The 20,810-nt window shown below is 37.7% G+C and overlaps 1 protein-coding gene across 2 annotated transcripts in view; it reads right to left on the reverse strand.

The window, feature by feature from the left end:
* LOC117399588 (glutamate decarboxylase 1-like) overlaps positions 1-20,378 on the reverse strand; it is a 35,205-nt gene extending 14,827 nt beyond the window's left edge. The window contains exons 1-6 of one of the 2 annotated variants that reach the window (XM_034915138.2): positions 20,144-20,378; positions 17,074-17,229; positions 15,942-16,184; positions 6,883-6,973; positions 6,575-6,687; positions 5,880-5,995 (exon numbers count right to left, since the gene is read on the reverse strand). In XM_034915138.2, the coding sequence (XP_034771029.1) occupies positions 5,880-5,995; positions 6,575-6,687; positions 6,883-6,973; positions 15,942-16,184; positions 17,074-17,229; positions 20,144-20,159 (735 nt within the window). In that variant the 5' untranslated portion in view covers positions 20,160-20,378. The remainder of the gene's footprint in view (positions 1-5,879; positions 5,996-6,574; positions 6,688-6,882; positions 6,974-15,941; positions 16,185-17,073; positions 17,230-20,143) is intronic. The other variant, XM_034915146.2, reaches the window with a different exon arrangement.
* Positions 20,379-20,810: the final 432 nt, after the last annotated feature.

Below are 20,810 nucleotides of genomic sequence, written 5' to 3' on the forward strand. Positions count from 1 at the left end.
ATAAGAAATCTATCCATACATATATCGTGCAGTGTAAAGAAACACATAATAATGTAAAAACACGAGTAATAGAATTGGTTAAAGAAATCTGCTAGTTTGTGCTCCCTTGGCCATTTAACCTTGAGTGTAATTGGCTCTACCACTTCAATGCTTTCTTTCCTTTCATTAACCAACCAGCCCCCGTCCCCCATGCTTTGCCTCCAGTAACTTGATTTTACCCCTGAAATGACCTTGGAAATGAAACATTAACAGACTACCAGAAAATAAGTCTAGAATGTATTTCGTTTTTTGCCTGAATTCTGCACACATGGTTAACTATGCCCATATTTTCTGTTTTGATACGACCCTTGCATTTTCAGTTTATGTAAATGCTGGTACAGTATAGCCCCCAATGAGTTCTTGCTCATTGCCATGAATAAGAGCTGCTTGTATCTCCTTCCCACAATCCTACTAGAAAACGACACTTTAGTGTGGTCGGGAGTTCATCTCTAGGCATGTGCAGTCTACAATCTGATTCAGGGTTTGACACTGGCTGAATTAATTCATTAATAGCATGTTTCAAGACAAACTTTTTGCCTTAGGAGCCAAACTAATTGGTCGCCAAATCCAATTGCTTGAGCCACTTTAGGGGCAAGTTGATTGCTATCATATTCAGCTGCTTAAAACACAACAACTTGCTAAGACACTAAAGTGATACTAATACAGTAATGTAATTTCTGTACGCACGTGTCTGTTGTCACATTCTGCTGAATGGTTAATCTATGCAGCTGATGACTGAAATGAACTGAGCGTGTTTATATTCTAAATATTTTGCAAGTGTTGTGTATGGAATTGGTGACTGCACCTTTAATTGTGTACAGTTGTAATATGAGAAATAGCATGCTGCAGCTCCCATGCTCAGTGTCATGAAGTCCTGATCTGACAGCATGTAACACAAACAGCTCATGTTACCATTTATTTTTAGTAAACAACTTTAAATTGCAGTGAGTTTGTTCTACTATTTACGATATTAAATACACCACAGCAAACACAGTGTCATATAGTTTAGATATTTTCATTAGCACAATCTGAGAGCTGCATTTAGTGAAAGGCCTTTTTTTTTTTTTTACTGCAATCAAGTAATGGGAAAGGTAGATTTAGTCAAGTGTTCCTTCGGCTCTACTCTGAGCGGTGGGATATGTGACAGAAAGACAATGATTCTTGGTGGTAAATCTCCCTCCCGACCTGTGAGGGCGCTAAGTAACGGGAACAGAGTAGCCTAGATTGTTTGGCCTGACACTTCATTCCCAGGGTCAAAAGGAAGTCTGTCATCTAGAAAGGGGGCAGAGCTTCGGTGCACTAACTCATTGACCTGGAAGGGAAATTATGTGGCAGCCGCGGATTGGAGGAGCGGTTGCAATCGTTTACCAAGGGGTCATGTGTGACGGTATAAGTAGGGGACGACACAACGTAATCTGTTCCTTCATTTTGGTTAGAGAACAACCTGGAAGTACCTGTGATTTGTGTGGAAAAAGTATCGTGAGTGTTTGTTTGTTTTGTCTCTAATTGTTTCTTGTTATTAGTAGATGGCTAACACATTGTGGCACTGTCGCCAAGGGTCAGCACAAACCCGGAACAGCACTGCACTTGTATCATGAATAACTGTATTTGCACCACGAGCACTAATTCACTCACTAACAGACTTGTGTATGTGTTTTGTGTTTCATGTGGGTGTATAAAGAATGGGACTTATTTCGGGACAAACCCATGGATTACAACTTAAGTAATACACACCGCTGTATTACTTAGCTTCATTTATTGTTTACTGTTTGTTTTTCTGTCAGGTACTGGATTTACAAACCCATTAAACAACATTGCACCTGGATTATAATTGTCAGTCTGTTTCTTGATCACCTGCACCTGTTCACTGTTAACCACTGTGCCACACCCCAGCAAAAGCTGATCCTGCTTTAGTACAAAACTCACACTAGATTAGTTTTTATTTATGGTAAAATCCAGTGCTTGAGTTGCAGGGGGGTAGGGCCCCCTTACTTCTTTTAGGGGGCCCCTTGCTGCACTCTGACCACAGATGTGCAACCATTCTCCAGCATATTTATTCCTGCATGAAAAAGAGCTGTTGCAGTGCCATCAAAACCCAGGGACCACACATGGCTATCATGCTGGATAAAGCTACACTACAATTTAAGTGTTGTTGTCCTCTATCTTCGCTGCAGTCTTGAGAATAAACTTCAAACCCATGTTGTGGAAAACATTTCCCTGGGTCTCTTAGAAGCAAAAGAAGGCAAGAATGCTAAAGGCATAATGAGCATTGCAGAGGAGGAGTGAAGCCAAGCTGGGTTCCAAGGAGATGAATGAATGAATGAATGAATGAATGAATAGCAATATGCACTGAAGAGCCTTAGTAATGATAGGGCACAGGAGTGGATTAGCTGCTTTGTTTAAGAAGAAATATGGCAAAAACATTTATCCATTCCATTGCCTGGCCCACCGTGTAGAGCTTGCTGTTGACGATGTGCTGAAGTCTGTGACCAACTTTTTCCAGGCCTTCATGTCAAAACTGTACCCTCTCTACAGTCAGTCACCGAAGATTCAAAGCCAGCTTAGACAGGCTGCTAGACACTGTCTAAGCACAAGATGGGTCGCAAGCAGTTTCCAATCAGTGTGAGCTGTTTGGGTAGACTCCTGCACTCAGCAGACACTTCAGAGTTGCTTCAAATGATGTAACACATTCTCAGAGCGAGCGAAACAAGTATGCAGGACTTCACAACAGTCTTGCCTCAGTGTAATTTGTGAAAAGCTTGGCGGTGATGCACTTCCCCACCAAACATTATCTATCCCTCTTCCTGCAAAGACGTGACACCAGTATCAGTGATGCTTTTGCAGCAATTTAGAAAATAGTTTTTACAGCCATGAAAAATCAATAGGGAAAAGTCATTCCAAAAAACATTAAACCACATACAAGTAGCCAACACGGAGCCGCAGTTCAAGGGCATGACACTTCTGACAGGAAAAGGTGGAATTAACCCTGGCCAATTTCTCTAAGCATTAATCGATGCACTCCAGTGGAAAGTTCCTGACTCTGACACAGTTAAAGAAGTCAGCGTCCAGGATCCCCAAACATTGCCAGACATTGATGATCATGTGATTTGACCAGCAATTTCAAAGATTTAGACTTGATAGTAAGGAGCCAAAAAATGAACTTCACAAATGAATAACAGCAGTGAGAACATACCCAGCAACATCAGCTGAATGGAAGGTCTCTCACTTATGAACCTAATTGCCACAGATCGCAGAAATAGTCTGAAACCATCAACAATCTCAGACCTGATGTTCCTCCAGCTGAATGGCCCATGTCTGGAAGACTTTAACCCCTTCCCCTTCGTTTGATTCTGGCTTGAACAAGGCAAACGACTGTCTACCTCCTGGAAGCCTGGCCAAGACCCTGATATCTCTACTACCCAGTCCAAGAAGCTGGTTCAGAAGTTTACTTGTCAGTGATGATAACGTAATGTGCCATGTTGTGATAGAAGTCTTCAATAGTTTCACCAGATGAAACCGGACAGTTTTTTAGTTTTGGTTCTTTCCGTTGTACTTGATTTAGCTTTTTTGATTTGTTTGATTGGCATACATTACATTCAGTCAGTCACAATTGTATATTTTTTTGACAGTTGATCGTTATTGATTATTTGTGTTTGCACACTGTGAGGGTGGTTGATTTTACAAATGCGTTAAAAGCATAATATCTGTTTTTCTTTAATTTAATAAAGCTTTGTCTTGAAGAAAAAAAAAAAACACAAGCATAAATATTTGAGACCTACAGCATATAGTAAATTAGCTTGTTTGCTACAAGCACACATACAACACTTCATGTGGCTTTAAACTGCCCTGTTCCAGTACCTGCATCATTCTTTGCATCATCAATACATTCCTTAGACTATCCCTTGAAGCTGTCAACAGGATCGGCCCTGTTGTGTCAAACAGATATTTGTGGTTACTGTTGACAAGAGTATGGTGAAGTTATATTATGGGGAAACCACCTCTTTTGTGTCCTAAACCCAAACAGACTCGAAAAAGCCATGAAAAGCTTATAAAACAAAAACTTTGTAGTTGCATTTCAGATTTATAGAAGACAGTAACTATAAAGCACAAACAAGCTCACACCATAATATTTCCGACTGAATCATCATCATCTGATCTCCATGTTACGAGACCAAACAGGTGTCTCCCTCTGTGCTGAACAGTATTGGCAGTTTTTTGCTCTATTCCTTTTTGTCTGTATGTAAAATCCCGACAGAAGAAGTTGGCTGAAGCCAGGTCTTTGAGCTGTAATGCCCTCGACCTTGGAATTCTATTCCTCAGTTTATTACAGGTGAAGATTCCATAAATGTTTCTAAATCCAAGACTAAGACCTTATTTATTTATTTATTTATTTTACAGTGCTCTGTGCTACAGTTGCAGGCGCAGTAACAATGTAAGCTTTTACTAGATTGTATAGACTTGCATGCAACTGCCTGTTTTCCAGTAATTATCTCGAGTATTCAAGAAGCTGGTTGTCAATGTTTTTTCAATTTTGATTTCCATAAATAGTTCATTATATTAACACGGCGCCCTGTTTGTGGGGTTATGCAAATATTATATTTTCCCATATTGAATGTAATGTTACTGTGAATGCATGCTTGTTCAAAACTTCTTAATACAAACTTAAAATAGCAGTCTCAAATGGTATTCATTTATGACTGTTTTCTGTGATGTATGCAATCAAAAGGAATGAATCACAACATAGTCTATCAGCATTCAGTATAATTGTTCAGATATAGGTTGGTCCAGTTTATGTAAATTTCAGAAATTAATAGATATATTTTTCTGTCTTCAATCAGAAAGTGAAGTATTTCCAGTTGTTTTCAACTAGAATAAAAAAGCATTGTTATTGATCAAAAATGTAAAGCCGAACCAGAATTGTGTCTGAAGTCATTCACCCTTTAAAATGTAATCGTTACCTTTGATTTTAAAAGTATTTTTACTTGGTGATGTTGGAATACTATGTTTATATGTACACAAAGCACAATATGTTACGGGTCTAAGTTAATAAATGTTTAGCTGAATTTGCACAGCATGATTTTGCCATATTTCCCCAAAATCTTTCACACAAAGTATGGCTGCAAGTTCAATATAATGGGGTAAACAATCACTGTCTGAGTTAAGTGTCGCAGACCATTTCAGACTTTAGCCCCACTCCACAGGTTTGAGATATGCGCATGGCGTTTCATTTAATTTTGTCTCTGTGTTTACTTACATTATTATCCATTTAGTCAGTGCCGTGAACTTTCTGTATTATAAGCGAGATGTACTTTTTAGGTATCAAAACAGTATGAAAACATCAAAACGCATCTCAAAATAATGCAAAATTCGGCATGACACCGTACTTAATACTTAGTGTTCGAGGTGTCGTGAGTCAGCATTTACACACAGAGCAGCTTAAGATTCATTTACATCAGAATGGCTAGAAAATGAACAACCCTGAAGTCAGTGCGCAGTGAAGAATGGAAATATTACAGGTTTAATGTGGATGATGATGAAATCATTGTTAAAGATAACAAGACCTTGTTTTTCTCCATGGATATTACGAAGCAAAGCAGCACCACCGAGTTAAAGTAGTTTAGTGCTTTTCATCTGTAAATATCGGTTAACATCTGTCTTATGTTAATGTTTATAATTGAATGTATATATTTGATACTGCAGTCGTGTGATCGGATTTTTTTGTGTTTTGGAAGACTTCGATATTATCGACATCGAAATACATGCACGATATCGATATACCATTTTCATATCATTGCCCACCACTACTATAAAGTGAAAAAAGAATCATAAAAAATACACACATGTTCAGATGTAAATAGCACCAGTCTGGGGACAGAAGCCATTCCTTTTGTCTTCGCCTCAGGAAACCGGTAATATCGAGCCACCAGTACACTGTAAAGATTAGATATGGATCCACCTAAGAAAATCAAAATAGGAAAAACAAACATGATGTCATTCTTTTAAAGCTTTATTAAGAACATAATGACATTAAAACTGAAATCCCTTACAATGCGTACATTTAAAATGACAAGGGAAAAAAAAAACTGACAAAAACAAAATACATGGGGTCCAATATTTGTTTTGGTTTGTGTGTGGTCTAAATCTAATGCCTCACTCATGGACGTCTTGGAAAATTGATCAGAATTTAAGCTGAGCTTCAGGCACAATTCCTTTCTAAAGCATTCTTGCACAGGCAATAAAACAGTATCTTTATCACAACTGTATAAGAATAATGACACCATAATGAAAATGGTGTCAAAATAGCTCTAGATTAGCCGTCTGTCGTGTTGAGTTAAGTTATCTCCCCAAACTTGACAGCTATATGCTGTTTTGAGTATTCTTTTGGCTTTTGAACCTCTTGTTAGTTTTTAAAATGTTTATTATTTTTGTATTGCAATACTGAATGTGAAGATTATGCTAAGATACGTTACAATAGCCTACACAAGTAGAGGTCTGCTTACTGCAGTAGGTTACTTGCACACAATGGTCTACTAACCAGGTGAGAAAATGCCATCTCCCTCTTGTGATGGCCAGCCAATCTTTTCATACATTTTCTTGAGGAGGATTTCTTCCATCATTATAAAAACTGGTGATATTTCAAATGTAAATCTGCAAAAGTGTCATTCCTTGAATATTAGTATGATTCAATTGTAGTTAATTGCAAATCAATAGACACAGTACCTTCATACAGTACATTTCTCCTTTTTGGTTTTTCTCTTTCAAAATGTCAAACTGGTCATTAGTCTGTACATTTTGTCAGCCAGTTATCCTAAAATTTTCAAAATACAGTACAACGTTGCTTACATGTTTGTGTTGGCAGTTGCTGTCAGCCATTCACCGGCTAATCCAATAACATCAAGCCCAGTTGACAGCTGGTTAAAAAAACAAGGGTGACCTGCAGAAAACAATACATAGACAGAAGGTAACAATGGACCTAATGTTACTGGAAATGCATGGGCACGGCAGATTAGAAATTGGCTGGTATAACATTTCCACACTGTGATAACTGTCAAAAAAAAATACCATGGTAACCTTAATATCACGGTATACAGTCAAGTTCATGCAAGTTATAAAAGTTACTAAAAATTGAGAAATTCTACTGTAAATTACTTTAATTACTGTAATTCACAAAAAGAACACACAGTGATACCATTACTAGTCCAGCAGGTATGTATAAGAATTGTGACTTTGATGACAAAAGCATGAAAATTGACAAACAGTTTGACATTGACTAAACAAACGTTTTTGGCTATTGGGCCAATGCAGTTTTGTCCTATGATGGCTGGGTGGCCATTTTATAAAATGGCCACTGTCGGTTACTAGTGAAATTGTATTTATGTAGTGTACAAACCAAGAAGTATAACAAATCAAATAAAGAAAAACTGCACTTCCAACAGCAATGTTAAATTCAACATCTATAAATCGCTTTTTTTTTTTTTCTTAATCCATGCATTTTTGGTTTTATTTAAAGTTACTGTATATGGAACTTTTTCTTGGATCAGTTTTAGGCAGAAGGATATTTAATAAAAATGACTTTTTTGTAATTAAGCACAAGAAGGCACTTCAGCCTGTGTGATATACTCTAATATCACCACGTCCCGGATGGTTGATATTAGAGTATATCACACACCGTCATGTCTTATTGCTTACTTGTAGGATGCCAGTATCGGATCTCACTTGACCAAATAAGATTTATCATCAATAAAGCAACTATTTAGTATACAAAAGTTAAAAAGTTCATATTTCTGTGTCCACTAGCTATGAAGAAAAGCTATATAGAAACATACAGTCCACTGCACTGGCAGACAGCAGTGCACTTGAATGCTGCCTTGATGCATTTACACTGCAACCTTTCTTGCAACCGCAGAGAAGCAGTTTGCAACGTGCCTGAGTAGCCTTCCGGAAGAGTTGTCCACCTTATATCCCAGCCACCTTTGTCACTCTCAATCCATCCCCATTCACTAGGAGATGGAAGCTCAGGAACAGTAACCATCATCTGTGTCCTGCTTGGTAGGTGAACCTCTTGGTGTGCTGGAGTAGTGCAGCTTGTGTTGGAGGAAGGCCAACAATCGTTCTACCCCTCTTAGCGAAGAACTGCATCCGAGCATCGTTGACATGCTCTTGACTGCTGGCATGATCATACAAGAGCATAACAAATCATTCCAGTAACCCCAGCCAGTCAGGGCTAGCAGCCAAAGCGCAGAATGCTGGCGTGACTTCATCAAAACACTTCCATGTATCTAACCGTGTCACACCCAGTGAAGGCATGGAACATGGACAAGGCTCGACATTTGTCAGAACCCAGTGTTCTAGCCATCTCATGAGCTGCTAAAAATCTGAAGCTCCTCCCTGTGGCAAAGGCAACCCACAGCTCAGTGAAGTGGAGGTGCTGGACTGACGTAGTAACACCTTACTATATCCTTGGTTGACATCATCTTGCACGTGAAGCAGGATGCGTGTGTCTGCCTCCTCATGTGTGCATGGAGAAAGACTGATACAACTCTGAGCTGAGTACAGAGTACATCTGTGTGATGTATGCTGAAAGTTATAAAAGGAGAACAGCTCTGTCTTGTTTTCTTCATTTCTGAGAAACTCCTGCCAGTTTCCAGGAAGTGCACTGGATGGCTCCACACATCTCCGAATTCCCCCTTTCTCCTCTTGCTCCGTGTATGTGCCTTCAAACTATCTGGTACATACTCATCTCATACAACATCTACCTGGCAAGCATGTTGCAGCTGAAATTAGATGCAAGGAAGGAACACTTGTGTTGTATAATCTGAGAAAGTCTTTTCAGTACCAGGTCTCAGCATGTTTACTACAGCAGCCCCATCAAGGTTGATGACTTCTGCACTTCTAGGACATTTTCTTCTGAATGAACGAGATCTTCCAAGCAGCCAACATGGTCAGACTTTGTACTGTCGCAGCTAGCACATGGCTGACAACGAGGGTGGACATGCCTAGTTTTCATGTGCAAAGAATTCATCCAGATCCCCATCCCGTACCTGCTGAGCAATATATAGCCTAAAAAAGAGCAGTCATTCTTCAAGGAAGACAGCTAAAGTTGTGCTCTTGATCTGTCCTCTACTGTGTCTTCTCTGTTAATGCCTTAAACTCTCCAACCATCTCAAGCCCAGACACCATCCAGTGCCGAAGAGCTGCAGGGTTCTCTGTCAGGCCTACAGCTCCGCCATCACCTTTTACAGAGGCATTATTCTGCTCATGGGCCTGGTCAATTGTAATAGCAGAGAATGCACATGCTGTCTTCTTAACTGAAAAGTTTCCCTTGAGAAAGACATCAGAATGCCTGTCTTCCAGTGTAACCATGTTACGCAAACAGACAGGGGTCCATCTGGCATAATTTGTGTGATCCAGGGAGAAGAACCAAGGCACACTCTTCGTCAAAGCATCTATGTAGAATAGGAAATTTGCCTCTCATTTTTGTTCTCACATAGATCACAGCCACAAGCTCCAGCTGCAGAATAATGTAGCAAAACTGGAAGTTGGGACTTGCTTCAGCTCTGTCATAACACCAGTCTTCCAGTGACATCATATTCTGTTCCAGGCTTCTGCTGTATTAGGTGTCAGCCTTCAGCAGGAGTAGATACATGCTACTAGCTGACCTGATGAGCACGGCAGGTGCGTGTCACATGGGAAGCTTTCAGAAATTAGTCTGCTGTTCCAGGTGTGGCAACACCAGCCTGCACTGTCCACCCACTGCCCTCAAGAAGGTCTCCAATTGTTTTTAGAGCTGCCATCTTGATGTGTAACCTACTGAACATCACAATAAAGTGATCCTCACCATGGCTTGCTGGCCACCTCTGCTGGATTTGTTTTGCAATTGAGGCTGATCAGCAGTAATAATGGGCACATGACCAGGATTCAAAATCTCCAATGCCTTTTTTACTATGTCAATAGAATGCCAAATCATTGCCACTGACAGCCTGGTCATAGAACAGAGGCAGTAGAGAAGGGAGGGCCATGCTGCTTTCTGGTGCTGGACTGGATGGTTGACGGCTAGCATGGTATGCAGCTCAAGAGAGCCCCTTGCAGCTTGTCCAATCCCACCAATACAAATATGTCATACACAGAAGCTCACTATCAGTCATTGGCGGTCTTTTTGTAAAATGGCTGCCATGGCCGTTATTGGATATATCTGCGATGGCCCTACAGCCAAAAAATATTTTAGGGCCTCCCCCAACTGTGTACCAAAATCCATGTTTTTATCATCAAAGTCACAATTTTTCCATGTTTCACATATGTGCTTGACTAAAACTACCACGACGGCACGCATGGATAGCATGATCATGTGATTATTTCAAATGAAAAACATTAGTCTGTGAAGAGCTATACTCGGGAAGTAGGCTACAGCATAGCTTTAGTGATCTATTTGTTTTCTTTAGGTTATTTATTTTAGTTTGATTTTAATTTCAATTTTATCTAGAAGATATGGAAAAGTGCATAGCTTGTGAACCGCGGCAAAAAGCTCATGACTCGAATGAACCAGGTCAGTCTCTTCCATGCACTAGCGCATGTTTCTGAAACTGAAAATGCTGCTGCCGCTACCTGTACCCTCATTTAATTATTTATTTAAAAAAAGATGCTACCATGGGAAAAATACAGCTCCCGACTCGCTAGTCCTCTGCTACACAAATAAACAAACAAAAACACAGCGCTCTGGATGTGTCCCCTTTGTGTCCCCTGAGATTCCTTCTCTCTCTGTCTCAATCATCTAAGGCAGTGCTTGTAATGTGATATGTGTTTTGAAGTCGGGAAGTCATCAGGTGACTATTATTCAATTGCATTCCGTGCAAACATCCCTATCTGTCTTTGAAGACATTGAGGACATATGTCCATATTAGGACATCGTAGAGAAGAAGAGTTGGAGATACCGCAGGAAACTATCAACTACCTAGAGTATATACATAGAATTTTATTTTATTTGACAAAAATAAAAATATGTTTTTTGTATTCCTTGTATATATTGTGTGCAATAATTTTGTACATACTTTACATAAAAAACGTGAATATTTCTGTTATGTATATAAAACATTTATTTTACTGTGTATACATATTGCTAACTAATTATATATATATATATATATATATATATATATATATACACACACATATATATACATTATATATATATATATATATATATATATATATATACACACATATATATACATTATATATATATATATATATATATATATATATATATATATATATAATGTATATATATGTGTGTATATATATATATATATATATATACACACATATATATACATTATATATATATATATATATATATATATATATATATATATATATATATATATATATATATATATATATATACACATACATATACACACACACACACACACTAAAGTGCAGGTACTCCTATGCGCAGCCAGGTGGAGTAGACCTGTGTTTTATTTATTTTTTTCCTACACCTAAACATTAAAGACAATGCGAGTGCCAATTAATAAATACTAAGTTCTAAACAAGGAGACTGAAAACACTGAAAGTGTTGTACCCTTTGCAGTCATGTACTGTAATACAACACTTAACACTTAAGTTAAATCTTAAATGACAAACACTAATAAATATTACACTATGCAGTAACAGTTTTGTTTAAAGGTATCCTAAAAAAATGGGTGAGGTTATAAAAAGTGGTATATAAAAAATAAAAAAACTGCTATGAACAAATTCTACACACATTTTCAAGTTAAACAATGCACAATAGGTGGTGATGAAATACCCGTCTATATTTATGTAACAGACCTCACCTACAGCAGGTCCTGGCTATGCCTCATTGATAGCCTTGGATTAGAACACATACCCCTGTATTATTTTGTTTTTGTTTTGTATTATTATTATTAGTAGTAGTCGTAGTAGTAGTATGGATTATTTGTTATTGTATTTATGACGGCGAGGCGCCGTGTGTTTATTTGTATTTATTTAAAAATGTATTGACGGAGTAGCCGAGTGTTTTGTTATTTTTGTATTTATTTAGAAGTGTATTTGTGACGGCGAAGCGCTGTGGGGTTTGTTTTTGTATTAAAGTAGCGTGGATGGGAAGCCCCATCCACACAGTAATTAGAAACCCGTGCAGAATGTGACCGGGGGATTATTAAATAATGCCTCTGGTCCCGCGGGCGGAACACGGAACTGCACGTAAACATTATATTTCATAACTCATTTGTAATATTATTACAAAAGCAAAACAGAAAAAAGCTGACTCAATATCAAAATCGTTGTTTTCCTACCGTCAAACAGCTAAGGAATCTGTCGAATCTGTCATTTCACCGCTGAGATATCCCATTCGCAATGTGTCTAGTACCCCCCATGCTTCCAAAACAAATGGGATCGACTAGCTTGCGTTTTGCTGCTCTGGTCTTACAACCTTGATGACGGTAAAGTCTCCCTGATCACGTTGTAGGGGAGGTCACAAGCTTTCCATTCATACCTTTACTTTGTTTGTAGCCCAATCCATTACAGAGTAATCGATGTGGAAACAAACACGCCCACCTCTTGAATGAGATAAGGGGGGGAAAAAAAAGCCTTACAAAGGCTAATGCATGTGGCAATGGATAGCATGTGAGGTGCCAGAAGTTAACATCCCTTTTAGAACTTAGTATATCACTGGACATAAAGATTTACACAATGTTTATTTTTGGCGAGGTTTGGGGACCCTTGGGCTTAGCTTCGTAAAAACTCCTGTAGAATTTGATCCCTTTGTTCAAACAGTTCCAAATTTTTACCCAGTATAGTAGACATGTTGGTGAAGCACTGGAAAAATCTCTTTTCATATGCTACAAGTTCAAAAATGACTATAGAACATAAAAAAATGAAAAGCCTTTGTTGTTTTTTTATGTATTTTTTCTGGATATCTCCTTCCAGTGTGGTACTGAGTAAGAATTTTATCACACCTGAGGTTTTAGTCTTGATGCACAAGGGATTACCTTGAATTCAAGCCCTGAACCATGCCTGTGCTGTCTATACTTTGGAAGATATTGTGATTTATTTAAGGGCACAGCCCCCCAGGCGGAAATTGCCTGTGAGGGGCTGGGGTTTTGACAGGTTAATCCCTCGGTCACTAATATAAAAGCCTGCAGCTCTCGGCACTCTGGGTGGGTGTTTTAGGAGCGGAGAGAGCGAGAGGAACGAGAGTGACATTTTTAAAATTAAAAACAGGATACAGGAACAGTATCTGGCCTGTATTATTATTTATTTTTGTGTTCGTGATTTTGTTCTGTTTAACTATTTATTTTGCTCTGTGAGCACAGTGTTTTTGTTTGAATATTTTATTTATTTTTGTTAATAAAAACGGTGCACCGCGTCTTTTTGTTTGGAAATCTGCAGTATTTGGTGTCAGATTATTTACCTTCCTGCCTCTGCCTGATGTCACCGCCCAGTCACCCTGTCACACCCTGTCATTTTTATTTGTTTTTATCTACAATAGTATGTTTGCTTCTCTGTTGTGTTTCTGTTTAGATTAATTACCATGAACTATTTCAGGAAAAAAATTATGAAAAGCCTTCTCAAAGCTGAATAAGAGGAATTGTGTTACACATACTGTACACCTTAAATTTTTCAACATAGTGTGATATACCTAAGTATATATGAAAAATAAAGAAAATAGACATATGCACTTATTTTTTGTCACTCATTTCTAGAATAAAATCAAAAAGTGTTTCTCATTTAAAAATATAGCAGCCCCTCACAACTCCCTACTTGATCTTAATTTCCAGGCCCTTCTAATAATCAGGTGTTCTGCTCAATATAATAGGTTAAAACAAATAAATCCAATCTCCTGTTTTGTAGTGCTAACTAAACTTAGCAGGATATATAACGTTCAGACAATATCCGGCTTACTGACTTTAAAATATCTTATTCACAAATGTAATATACTTTGTTTTAACTCACACAGTATTCAGGTCTATAGGGGAGACCAGGGTTGGCTGTCACACTGGTTGCTTGTCACAGTGCCTATAGCTTTAACACCAGATTGTGCTCATGGGATGTGTGTTTAGTTGTATGGAAGTTCACAATCTTTTTGCTTTGGCTACTTGGTTGAAGAATGCATATTGTCATTTGAGCCGATTTGAAAAACCAAAAAGCAATACAAAAATATACCGTCCTTTTATCTCGATTAGAAAATCACAGATATTTGTTATTTACAGGCATAGGGACAGTGTTAATTACTTTTTTTTTTTTTTTTTTACTGACTTTCCATAAGAGGAAGACAAAAACACTGTTAGAGCTCTAGTCTGGCTTTATTTGGCTATAAAAAGCGTCAGTCAATCCTTCAGCCAACACCTCAATTACTAGAATAATTATTATTGTTTTTGTCTGGAAGCATAAACATTCCTGTTGGTATGTAATGTATGGGGAGGGAGCAATACATTGATGTATGATTTAAGATGATCTGAGCAGTTTTACCCCACCCCCAGGTTTACGTACAGTATGCCTTTTAATTTTTAGCTGTACACACAGTTGAAAACTATCAGATTTAACTTGAATAAACTCTTCAAAAAAATAAATGTGGAAAAGGGGGTGTTGTACAAAAATAAATCTCACCGTTTTGTTTTTTGTTTGTTAGTACTCTCCTCATAACAGAAAATAACAAAAACAAAACAAAACGTTGATCACTATACATCACATTTACCAAGTTGGGCCGGTGTTTGGAAAGCGTGAAGCACACCTGCATCTGTATCCCAATTCTGACTCGGGTGCCAAATCCTGTGTTTATGCATCTGCGGAGGGGTGCCCTGCCCATGTGTGTATTTTGTGTTTTTTGTTGTATGTGGGGTGTTTATATGTATGTGTGTAGTGGTGCACGAAGTGTGGGTTATGTAGCACAAGTGATTTAAAATGTATAATTGTACTTAGGCACAGGGATTGCACAATTACTTCATGTGCAGATTAAAGTGGGTATTTGTGTGGGGGCACGGGGATTGCACAATTAGTTCACATGCAGACCGTGCTGAGATTCAATTGAATGACTGATTAGCAATTGAGTCTCGGCACAGGGTTTGGTGCCGAGACTCGATTGCTAATCAGTCATTTCACACACACAGGGTTGGTGTTCAGTGTGGAGAGTCGGGAGAAAGAATTAGAATTATAAATATAACAATTCCTACTTGTGCGGGTCCTACTTGTTTTGGTTCGGCCATTGTTTGTTTGTCTGTCTATTTACTTTGGTCAACATGCTGCTTTGTTTGTTTTATGCTAGTGTTTCGTGTTTTGTTTAAATCTTTGTTTTATTTACAATAAACCGGCGCACTAGCGCATTCACTCATACCTCAGTGCTGTGTGTGCTACTCCTTCCTGGCCTGACGTCACCACACAAGCCAGCCTGTTCACAGTATAACTTGCCATTTTAGAAGGTGGTAAATCGGTGCAAGGCAAAACAGGCTGTGATATGTATTTCTAATATCAACTAGTTATGGCGGGGACACAGAGGTGGATTTTTGGCTTCCAATTAATAATGAGCACTGACACAAAGCGAAATGGGTGGAGATTTGTGACGCATGCCAAAATGAAGCTGCCCGACTGATTTAATAATGATTGACACATAAGCTTCCAAATAACTTGTCATGATCTTACGCAGGTCAAGAGGCCATCCATTGGCTCATTTCAAGAATATTTTAATGAGTTTAGTTGCTGTGATGAGACTGCTTTCCAACAGAATGTACCAGCATCAAAATAAGTCCCAGTACTGATGACTGCAGAATTTCACCCCTGGTTCCAGCCCCTTCTTTTATTTCAATAAAAGTGAGTCTGATTCAAGGAAATTGTAACAAGAAGATAATGATATTATTATTAGTATTATTTATTTATTAAAATTGTACCTGTTTTAACTCCATATTTTAAGGTGTCTCTGCAGTCCACAAGAAGCTGTTCTAAATTTTCAGGATTATCAGACAGCTCCAAACTAAATCCTTCAAGACCATCCTTGAGCTGATGTGGGTAGTGGAAGTCCAGAACTTTGGTGTTTCTGTCAAAGGATTTGCTGACATAGTTTAGAAGTATGTGGACCACTTCAATGAGGAATTGCTTAGTGTTTTCCTCACCATTCTTTGCTGGCAACAAGTCTATGGAAAAATAGAAAACAAATTTAATCGGAAACATTTGAGTGATACATGATCTATGCAGAATTCCAGTTCCAGTAACATTCTAAAATACATATAGCCTAGTTAATTTGGGATACCTCCCTAGCATCTGCCTTAATTGTCTTCTATACTGCATTTGCTGTAAAACAGTGTGTACTGTATTGTGGAACATGATGTGGTAGTAGTTTGTTTAAAATACTCATTTTCATTGTCTGGTTTCATGTCTTCTCGGACATTCAGGAAACTCAACTTCTTATATATTTAAACTATGCTCAAAAGAACAGATACAGGCTTGTTGAAAAGGACATTACCACAGTCTTTTTACCATGAGTTCCCCTGCAGGCATAACATTAACTGTGAGAGACCAATGCTGTTTAAACAAGGTAGTACACGTGAAAGCCAATATGACATCAACTCAAAACTACTCCTACAAGCTGAACATAGGTAAGACGATTGCTCAGTAAGTAGAGACCGTGGTCATCTGGTTGCCTCAACACTCTTGCTGTGGGGTATACTGAAGCAGTCAGGGTGCGGCAACCTTATGCACATGGAAAGATCGTGACTCCATACTAACTGCTTGCCAGGCTAGTGTCTTACCGCTGAATTATAAGAATATAATGACAAGAAGCGATCATACAGAATATAAAGTCAAACAACAAAAAGTTGGGACCACTGGTTTTAGGAACTTAAACTCAGAGTATAGAAATTAGAGACACTTAAACAGCCTGTTTGTACTTATGTAAAGATACAATTGCCTTTTCTAAAGAAGTTTCTCCACTTCCACCATCAGTTACACTACTGTATGTACATAAAAGACAGCGGAGAAGGAATTATCTGTTGTTTCAGTCCTAAATTTCAAGAATTCTCTTACCCCGGCCATATATTGTAGAAAAGTTGGTGGTTCTGCTCTCAGTACCAGATTGCCTTTCTTGGCTTTCATTTTCTGATGGGATGATAAGCTGCTGAGTTTTTAGCCATAAAGGGTCCGCTTTATGTTTTCCTTCAGCCTTCAGTGTCTCAGTTGAACCTGGGAAAGTGCAGAATATAAAGAAAAGCACACACCATTTAACAGTCAAATACATTCTCATTATTTTATAATGTCAAAAGTAAGAGCAAGGAAAATTATATATTATATATATATATATATATATATATAGTAAAACTGAATACTACTTTTTGTCAATATTAGTAGTAAAATAAATAAAAACATTTTACATAAAGAGTTTACAGTTCAGAGGTGAAACATCTAAGTAGTACAGGAGTTTGTAGAGAGAGACAAACATTATTTTGTATAAACATGGGAGAAAAGGCTCGCTCAAACAGGAACCAAAGGAAGGTAATTGAGAAAAAGAAAACATCAATATATAGAGTTTAGAATAGTGATACAATTGATAATATTAATAATATAAAACTGAAATTCTGAAATATAAATACTTCCAAAATATTTGGCATTGTTCCAAAAAAGACTAACTCCTCTAATTTTGTGGATTTTTAGACACCAAACCAATAAATTATTCAGGGCACACTTGAGCTATCCCAACTATAGCTGCTTGGTACGATTCTTTAGTCATTTTTGACCATTCAATGCAAAATTGTTCCAGTTCATTCAAATTCCAAGGACTTCCCTTGTGCACAGCCTTCTTGAAATCATACCAAAGATTCTAAATCAGATTTTAACTAGGCCATTCCAGAACCTTGATTTTATTCTTCTTTAACCATTCTGAAGCAGATTTTGTTGTGTGCTTTGCATTGTTGTTGTGTTGGAATGTCCAGGTGCGCTTTAAACCAGGTTTTGTAGAGGAGGGTTTCAAATAATTGGCCAATATCTTTTGGTATGCTATGGAATCCATTTTATCATGTATTGGAACTAAATGCCCTGTGCCATTAGAGGTAAAACAGCCCCACTGAAGGATATTACCACCTCCATGCTCGACAGCAGGTATGGTGTTCTTTCCTTTGTACGCCTCACCAGACTTTCTCCAAACGTAACGATCAGCATGACCAAATAGCTTGATTTTTGTTTCATCACTCCACAAAACCTTTGACAAGAACTCATATCCATCATTCAAATGCTGTTTTGCAAACTTTAAGCAATTGTCCTTGTGGCTTTTCCTAAGAGTGGCTTTTTCCTTGGCCTGCGACCATTGAGACCGTCACCACGCAATACTCGACCTATGGTTGAAATAGAAACTCCAGTCCCACTTGCAGCCAATTCACGTTGAATATCTTTGGCAGTCAATCTCGTATTGTTATTAACCTTCCTCATAATTCTTCTACTTGTTCTTGGTAAAAGAACCTTCTTTCTTCCAGACAGAGGGAGGGTTGTGACCAGAGGTGAAAGAAACTGTATTATCGTTCAGTCCATCATCCTGATTTAAATATAGATCAGATATTAGTATTACTATTTTAATGTGATAAACACATAAATCAGAATGATCAAAATTCATAAGACTGTTTTTATTTTTGAATGGCGCTAACACAACCTAAACAATTACTTTGCTATTATCTTGCTGAGCACACCAATGCAGTTTTGTACTTTAAAAAATGGTGATATAATTACAAAACAAGGATGATTTAACAATTTTACTGTTTCTGACCGGGACAAAAAATGAAGGTTGTTTTTGCTCTACTTGTTTCCTCATAATATGAACCAAAGTACGGGTGAAATGTTTACTTCCGAGCGGTGTTGCCTTGTATAGTTCGTTTCGATTGCAAAGCATCTCATGGTTGTTTTTCTGTTTATATTTTTCCTTTTTAAAAGCAATTAGAAGGAGCAGCATATCACAGTCCATCATTCTAAGAAGTAATAAAGTGGAATAGTTGTATGCCCTTGTCTTAGGTATTCACTTCAATTCAGGGCACTAACATTTCAGTTTACAAAAGCTGCAAGAGTTTCCACTGCGAGGAATTTTTTTTTTTTCATTTTTTTTTTTTTTTTTTTTTTTTTCAGGAATGCTTCTTCCTGCACCGAACAACAAAACATCGTGGCAAGCCTTGATACATCTGTAGTACACAATGTAAACAGTTAAGAGAATCACTAAGTTACTTATTTATTATACTAAGTCAACTCCTAAAAAAATCTTTAGGAATCACACATTTGCCAAATCTGCCATCATGCAGGATAAATGCAGTTATTTTTTATGGGTATGGTCATACTTGCCAACATTTGTAAACTGTTCAGCCGGACGCTGATCATATATATATATATATATTATCATATAATAGATGTATCCTGCAACTCAACACCACACGACCATCATGACAGTAAAAATAGACAACGAAGCGTTCTTACCTTTGTATAAGTTAGTGATCAGCAGATGTGTCAGCCGCATAAAGAGCACAACGGGCGTTTTCACTAACTCTACTGTGCAGAATAAATGATTTTTTTTCGATGGGTAAATATCAGGACTTTCTTCCTATGGATTGGGACACGGGACATTTCTTAGGAAATCGGGACTGTCCCGACCATAAGGGACTGTTGGCATGTATGTACGGTATTCAAATGCAATAACAAAAACTACCTACGTTAGAGCAACTAAAATAATGTTAAACGGGACTTGTGACAAGTACTTGCATTGCTGCACATAACCTCATTGATAACTGCACAGAGTGTAACAACAATAAATGGAACATAATACAACATACGTATTTTAACAGCTTAATCTGCAGAGGTTAATTGTTGTTAATCTTGGACTTTTTTCCACTCTGCTCAGCGGGTGATTCAGCGGGTAAAAGTTCCAGTCTTTGGCTCTGGGGCTGCCCAAAACTCAAAAATACATTCTAACTAATATATTGCATGTCTCCAAAACAAGAATTAACATATTTCATGAGACTTTTGTAAACCCTGCACAAGCCTAAGCAATTGGAAGCAGTAATTTACACTTAATGTTTGCATGTTATCAAACATATAAAGCCCATAGCATAATTTGTATAGCACTTACTTGCTGCGGTTTCCATATCAATGTCTTTCTGTCTCTTCTGAATGAGTGGATAGTAAATGTCACCAACATGAGCTTGTTTTCCTTACAACAAGAACTGACTTGTCAAGTGATTTAAATAAGGTGTGTGGTGCAGGCGGGAGGAGATAGGGAGACTACTCTCATGTTGACTTGGAGTTGTCCAAACTGGTTTGAAACCGGACTTAGATATATGTATTAGTTTTGATTTGTTTCTAGGAGGTTTTTTTTTTTTTTTTTAGAATATTTCAATATAATTGTTTTACCTTGTGTCACCTCAGCAAGTGTTAAGCACGGAGGAAGGGGGAAATGGTTTGTGTAGGTACGGGTATTGAAAATGTAACTATTTATGTTTAAATATAATTCTACATAAAAATAATGAGTCACTCTGTAAAAGTAGAAGAACAATTGAAATTCGTCTCAATGTTTTTATTATTATTATTATTATTATTATTATTATTATTATTATTATTATTATTATTATTATTATTATTATTGTTTTCACAACACCAATGTGAACCGAAATTATGAACTCGTCACTTCATCCCAGTCTTTAATCTTGTAAAATCGGTGCACTTCAGAGTATAAATGTAGCAGGTGGACTGCAACTGGCAGGATAGCAGGACCCAAGGCATCCCTTTACTCGTTTCAC

Source organism: Acipenser ruthenus, chromosome 4 (assembly GCF_902713425.1).
Source record: "Acipenser ruthenus chromosome 4, fAciRut3.2 maternal haplotype, whole genome shotgun sequence".
Lineage (NCBI taxonomy): Eukaryota > Metazoa > Chordata > Actinopteri > Acipenseriformes > Acipenseridae > Acipenser > Acipenser ruthenus.